General features: G+C 26.6%; 1 protein-coding gene across 1 annotated transcript; it reads left to right on the top strand.

The window, feature by feature from the left end:
* The first annotated feature begins 4251 nt into the window (after positions 1 to 4251).
* On the top strand, positions 4252 to 6097 carry LOC110615563 (protein ASPARTIC PROTEASE IN GUARD CELL 1). The gene has a single exon (XM_021757493.2). It carries the CDS (start codon positions 4333 to 4335, stop codon positions 5824 to 5826), a length of 1494 nt encoding a protein of 497 aa, XP_021613185.1. The 5' UTR covers positions 4252 to 4332; the 3' UTR covers positions 5827 to 6097.
* Positions 6098 to 6965: the final 868 nt, after the last annotated feature.

Genomic DNA, 6965 nt, shown 5'->3' with positions numbered 1-6965 from the left:
TATAAATAAGTATATGATATATTTTTCATAATGTCATTATTAATTTTTAATTGTAAAATTAATAAGTAATTTTTTTATATGATTATATTTTAATATCTTCAACTCTCTTCTCTCGCTTTATCTCTCACATACATATTCTTAAACTATATATTTTTTCAATTTAAATTATAATTAGTAAGTTTAGCCTCATTTGATTCAATAACGAAATATAATTTTTCTCATAACCTTAATTTCTTATTAAAAATAGTAATTATAAAATTTATTAATTATAATAATTTATAAAATAAACATTTTTTATAATGGTACATTTTAATAATTTTTAAATTTTAATATTATAATTAGTATCAAACGTGCCACACACGTTAAAAAAGACTAATAAGATCAAGCTTGTTTCCTATAGTAAACAAGATACGACAAATTGAGTTTTTCTCATAGTTTAATTTATTTATAATTATAATAAATTTTAAAAGAAATGGATTTAAAATTAAATAATTTTAATTAAATAAATATATATAATTTATCTCACAAATTCATAAACAATTAAAAAATAATTTTAATTAAATAAATATATATACGATCTATCTCACAAATTTATAAATCATAATCTCTTAAAATTTAAGGCGACGAACATTTATGAACGGTACGAGTATAATTGAATTAAGCAAAATGAGAAATTTTGAAAGGTTTATATATAATTGAAATTTAAATTCAGTTCTCTCCTGACACTAAATTTAATTTAGTTACCAAGTTAATTCATGAATCTACTTAATAAGCTAGTTTATAAATCTATTTAATAAGTTAACTTATTCATAAATTTTAAAACAAATTGAATCGATAAGTCTTAATTAGCAAAATATTATAGAATTTAAATTTAGGTCATTTATTAAATAGGGTCCGATTAACTTAATCGATTATTGAATAGTTTACAAATTATTTAATTTATTTATATTTTTATTAATTAGTATGTGTGATAATTTTTTTGATTTTAAATTTTAAAATGTACTTAATAATTATTATAATTAATAATTTTTTTAAAATATAAAAAATATTTTAAAATTTTTTCAAAATTAAATAATTATTATTTTATTAAAGTTAAATAGTAAATCATTAAAATTAATAAAGAAATTTATTAATAAATTTTTAAAATTTTAAATGCATTTTAATATAATTTTTAAACATTACCAACATATAATATTAATATATTTATTATAAATTCACAACAAATTAGCAACTTGGCCGCCAAAATGACTGCATGTTTTGCTATCTGATCCTTTTATTGGAGATATCGCATCTTCTGAACATTGAAAATCGTATTCAGAACTAGCAATTCATTGAAGCACTAAAATTCAATTGCTACGCTTGACTATATTTAAAAATTCGATGCATTTTCATTAAACTTCATATTTTCAAAAACCTTAATACTCCTCTTCATAAAAACATATTTATTCTCATTTTATATTCATTTCAAATTGTTTTAAAATAATAATTAATTAATTAATTATATTAATTTTAAAAATAATTTAATATTATAACATTATAATATAAAATTATCATTTTAACTATATTAACTACATTTTTAAAAAAAAATTGTAGGATCATTTTTATATTATAAAAAATAAAATCTTGTTTTGTATTATTAATTGGAGTTAGCCTTTGATTTTTTTTTTGAAATATATTAATTAAAAGGTATTAAAATTAATTAAAAATAAATTCAACATATTCTAATTATTAGAACTTTAAAAAATAAAATAATTTTTTAAAAATAAAACATTTAAAATGATAATTTTTTTGAAAATCATTTTTACCATCATAAACGTCGGCGTTGTTCTGCAATGAGAATTGAAAGTTTTTTATTTTATATAAAAATTAATCGAATTCACTCGCTGTGCATAAATATTTGTAAAATTATATTAAATTAATATTTTTAGAGATATTAATAAGTGATTCACAAAAGAAAAGAAAAAAATTAATTTAATGAGAAAAAAAAAAGCTATAGAAACAATAAGAAAGCGAAAAAAATGATTTGCATGAAACAAAATAAAAAAAATGATAAAATAAAAGAATGGCTTATACATATGAAAAAAAGAAAAAAAAGTTTAGAATTTTTTTAAAAAAATTAAAATTTTATAAAAAAGAGTTCAAATAATTTAAAATTTTAAAAATTAAATTTTAACAAAATTAGTTTAAATAATTATATTATATTATATTAGTTTTATCAAAATTAGATTAAATGATTACGGTAGATTATATTTCAAAATTTATTAATTATTATATTATAAATTAAAAATTAAATTAAAATTGGCCAATCAAAATATAGAAAAATTAAAAATATATACATATATAGATAAATTGTACAGTAATAACTAAATTAAGATTTTATTTATTTAATATAAGTATAACAAAAAATTTAAAAAAAAAATTCAACAAACATTGAAATGGCCATTACTGCTAGGGTGAGCAATATTCGGTTCAAATCGAAAAAATTAATTGAATCGAATCGATTTAAAAATTTGGTTCGGTTTTTTATATATTTCGGTTCGGTTCGATTTTTAATTTTAGAAATTTCAGTTATTTCGATTCGATTCGGTTTTAATCAGAAAAAAATTAAAAAAATCGAACCGAACCGATTAATAATAATAATATATTTTTCTAATAATATAGATAAATTAAATCATATTAAAATTAAAATATTTTAATTAAATTTTAAAATATTAAAAATAAAGTGTAAAAAATAAAAAAAATATTAAAAATCGAAACCGATCAAACCGAACCGAATCGAAACGAATCAAACCGATTCGGTTCGATTCGGTTTTTGACCAAAATCAATTCGATTCGATTTTCATAAACACTATAATTTCAGTTTTCGATTTATTCGATTCGATTTAATTTTGAACCGAACCGACCGAATCTCACCCCTAATTAATGCTATGCTACCTTCCAATATTAAGGGCCACAAATGGAAACCCTTTTAATTTATGGTAGCTCATCTACTTCTTTATAGACAGCTCCCATCTCCTATCGCTTTCAAATTTTCCTTGTTTTTTTTCTTTTTTTCTAAAAAAAATATTATTTATTATTTATTTTTTATTCTTATATTCATTCATTTTTTAATTTTAAAAAATATATTAAAATATCTCCAAATTTTAAAAATTCTATTAATTAATTTTTCATTACTTTTAAACTATAAATATTATAAAAAATTTAAAATACACTGAATATAAAATAATTAATTAATAAATATTTTTATAAAACTAAAACATCAATGAATAAAATTTTCATATAACATAAATTAAATCTTATAATACTTACCAATTAAAATTAGACTTAAATATTTAAAAATAATATTTTTTTATTATTTTAAAAATTAACTTTTTTTTACAGAATTACAATTTATAAAACTTAAAAATATTTTATATTTTAAAAATATTAATTACATATGATGACTTAAATTTTAAGAAAAAATAATTAATTTAACAAAAAATAAAAGTTATCTTCCAATCCGTTTTAAATAATATAATATTTTTAATTATAAAATATTATATTTATTTTAAAAATAATATTCATAAATATATTAACAAATATAATAATTATACTAACTAACTAAATAAATATATTAATTTTTTATTATATTATATAAAAATATTAATTTTAAATAATTAAAATTAAAATTAATTAATTAATTATAATTAAAATAATAATTTAAAATTAAGCTATAATTAATAAAGATTAAAAATTTTATATTTTTATTACAAAATTTTTAATAAATAATATTAAATAAAATATTAATATTTATTACATATCAACTGTGATATCAATAACTTTTAATTTCAATTTAATTATAAATTAAAATTGAAATTAAAGTTTCAAATTAAATTAAAAATAACAGAAAAAAAGGGTTAAAATTAACAAAGGCAGACATTTAAACCTTAAAATTAATATGATTAATATAAGAATTGTTGGTTAAAAAACCATAATTTTTACATTTTTGATATCTATTCTACAAACTTGCATGTCACGTCATTATTTTATTATATAAATAATGTTATTATTTTTGTTATATAAATAATGTTATTAATTGAACTTAAATATTTGTAATATTTTTTTAAATTGGATGATTAATAACTTTCCTTTTCCCTTTACATTTTTTTAACCACCTTGACGTGATTCTCTCCGTATTATTACTTTCCCATTAACTCTCTCTCTCTCTCTCTCTCCACTCAGCGCTCCTTTGTAGATAAAGCCACTTCCGCACTCCCTTACTTCCACATCTTTTTCTTCTTTGAAAGCTCTCTGATTCAGTCTGCGAACCAGAAGAGAGAGCCACATCCAAAAATGGCAGCTCCCACCCCATTCCTTTTCTTCGCTCTTTTCCTTTGTTTTTCCTTCCATCTCTTCCCCTCCGTTCTCTCTCGCGACTTACCGGAGACTACCGCTTCCCGCCCTACCACCACACTCCTCGATGTCTCTTCCTCCCTGCAGCAGGCTTTGAGCATCCTCTCTTTTGACCCGCAAACCACAAATCCCTTCTCTCAACTGCAGCAGACTGTTCCCTCATTTGTTAATTCTACATTCTCATTTTCCGTTCAGCTTCACTCTCGTGAATCCATCTATAAAACCTACCATAAAGATTATAAAAGCTTGGTTATCTCTCGACTCGAGCGAGATTCTTTCCGAGTCAAAGCTATTACTGCTAGGGTGCAACTCGCCGTTAATGGCGTATCCAAATCTGATCTCAAGCCCTTGGACGTTGAGATCCAACCCCAGGATTTGTCGACACCGGTAACTTCGGGCACCAGCCAAGGAAGTGGAGAGTATTTCTCTCGGGTTGGAGTCGGGAATCCGGCGAAGTCCTACTACATGGTTTTGGATACTGGAAGTGATGTTAGCTGGCTTCAATGCCAGCCCTGCTCCGATTGCTACCAGCAAGTGGATCCTATCTTCAGTCCGTCCGCGTCGTCTAGCTACGTCCCACTCTCTTGTGATTCTGCACAGTGCAACTCTCTTCAAATGTCTAGCTGCCGTGGTGGCCAATGTCTTTACCAGGTAAATTATGGCGATGGATCCTTTACCTTCGGCGACTTCGTGACTGAGACGGTGTCGTTTGGGAGCTCAGGAACCGTTAACAACATTGCTTTGGGCTGCGGTCATGACAATGAGGGATTATTTGTCGGCGCTGCTGGGCTGCTCGGACTTGGTGGTGGACCACTCTCACTCACATCCCAGCTCAAAGCATCGTCGTTCTCGTATTGTCTGGTGAATCGCGACTCAGCTGGATCCTCGTCTCTGGATTTCAACTCCAACCCAGTCGGCGATTCAGTCATAGCTCCGTTATTGAGAAGCAACAAAATCGATACATTTTACTACATTGGACTAATCGGAATGAGTGTCGGCGGCCATATGCTTTCGATCCCACAATCAGTTTTCCAGCTGGCCGAGTCGGGTGACGGCGGCATCATTGTCGATTGCGGAACCGCTATAACTCGGTTGCAGAGCCAGGCCTACAACTCACTGCGAGACGCGTTCGTAAGCATGACGCAAAACTTGAAACCCACTGGGGGTGTAGCTCTGTTTGATACTTGTTATGATCTGAGAGGGCAAAGCAGCGTGAAGGTACCAGCGGTGGCATTTAATTTTGCAGAGGGAAAGTCGTGGAACTTACCGGCGGCGAATTACCTGATCCCAGTGGACTCAGAGGGGACATACTGCTTCGCGTTCGCACCAACGACGTCGTCTTTGTCGATAATAGGGAACGTGCAGCAGCAGGGCACACGTGTGAGTTTTGACCTGGCTAATAATAGAGTTGGGTTATCGAGCAACAAGTGTTAAACAAGTAGACTGAATGACCTTTTTATCCCTGGTAAAGAAGGTGATTGGCTACAGTAGAACTCTTATTCTTATAAATGAAGTAGGAATAGGAAAGGAAATGAAGAGTGGGCATAAGTAGGGCCCATCTAAATAAACTCCAAAGACTGTGTTTGGTAGGGTAATTAAATTAAATTAAAATCATAAATGTACTGGTTGCTTAGTGGCATGTATAGTAAAATATTTGAAAATGCAAGGACAATTAAGGGAATGAAAGATGAATATGAGCTGTAAAGGGATTTGCATGTGTGACACGTGGCACGGGAAATGGGCGGGAATAATGATGCTCGGCTGCTTTACCAGGGGGGAGGGGTTTGTCTGTCTGGACGCGGGAGTACTTAATGCATAAAGAAAGAACGGGTGGGGTAGGTTGCATCGGAGTCCGTGATGCCCTTATTATTAGATATTATATCATGAATAGACTATTTTATTTTTGGACCTTAAAATTATGAAGGGGTACGTTCAATTTAACTTTGCCAAAAAAAGAAAAAAAGTTTCGACACTGTATTTTAATTACTTTTAATAATGTATTTAAATTAATTAATTGTATAATTAAAATAATAATTATATGTAATATAATGAACTGTTAAAAATATAATAATGGTTAAGTTTAAACTCATTTTCTTTATTTGAAATAGGAGTTGGAAGAGTTGAATCTTTGACCTTTCAAGATTACAGGATGCACTTTTTATCATTAAATTTATAAATATTTTAAAAAATTAATTAGTAAAAAAATTTAAATAAAATATAAATGTGTAAATATATCAATACAAGCCTCTAGATACATTATAAAATGTGATGAAGATACATTATAAAATGTGATGAGAAGAGGAAATAATCATCTCTAGTTATATTGGCTATCGGTTATTTTAGATATGTATAAAAAATAATTAAAAGTATAATTAAAATATCCCATGATTTTAATGTAAAGTTTTATTTTATAAGAAAAAATTATTTGTGATTAATTTTACACGAAATAATCAGGAAGAGATATAAGTTCTCGTGATGAGGGGACAGATCATGTGATGGGCCCACCTGGAGGGCGGATTAATAGTTAAGGCCGAAAGGAAAGGGAGGAAAATTATTGTGACGGAGGTGGCAGT

The sequence above is a fragment of the Manihot esculenta genome, chromosome 5 (assembly GCF_001659605.2).
Source record: "Manihot esculenta cultivar AM560-2 chromosome 5, M.esculenta_v8, whole genome shotgun sequence".
NCBI lineage: Eukaryota > Viridiplantae > Streptophyta > Magnoliopsida > Malpighiales > Euphorbiaceae > Manihot > Manihot esculenta.
The sequence above is the reverse complement of the archived record's forward strand: the minus strand, read 5'-3'. Positions and strand labels throughout refer to the sequence as shown.

Coding starts and splice junctions, on each gene's coding strand:
- LOC110615563 (XM_021757493.2), top strand. CDS start 4,333: ATGGCAGCTCCCACCCCATTCCTTTTCTTCGCTCTTTTCCTTTGTTTT.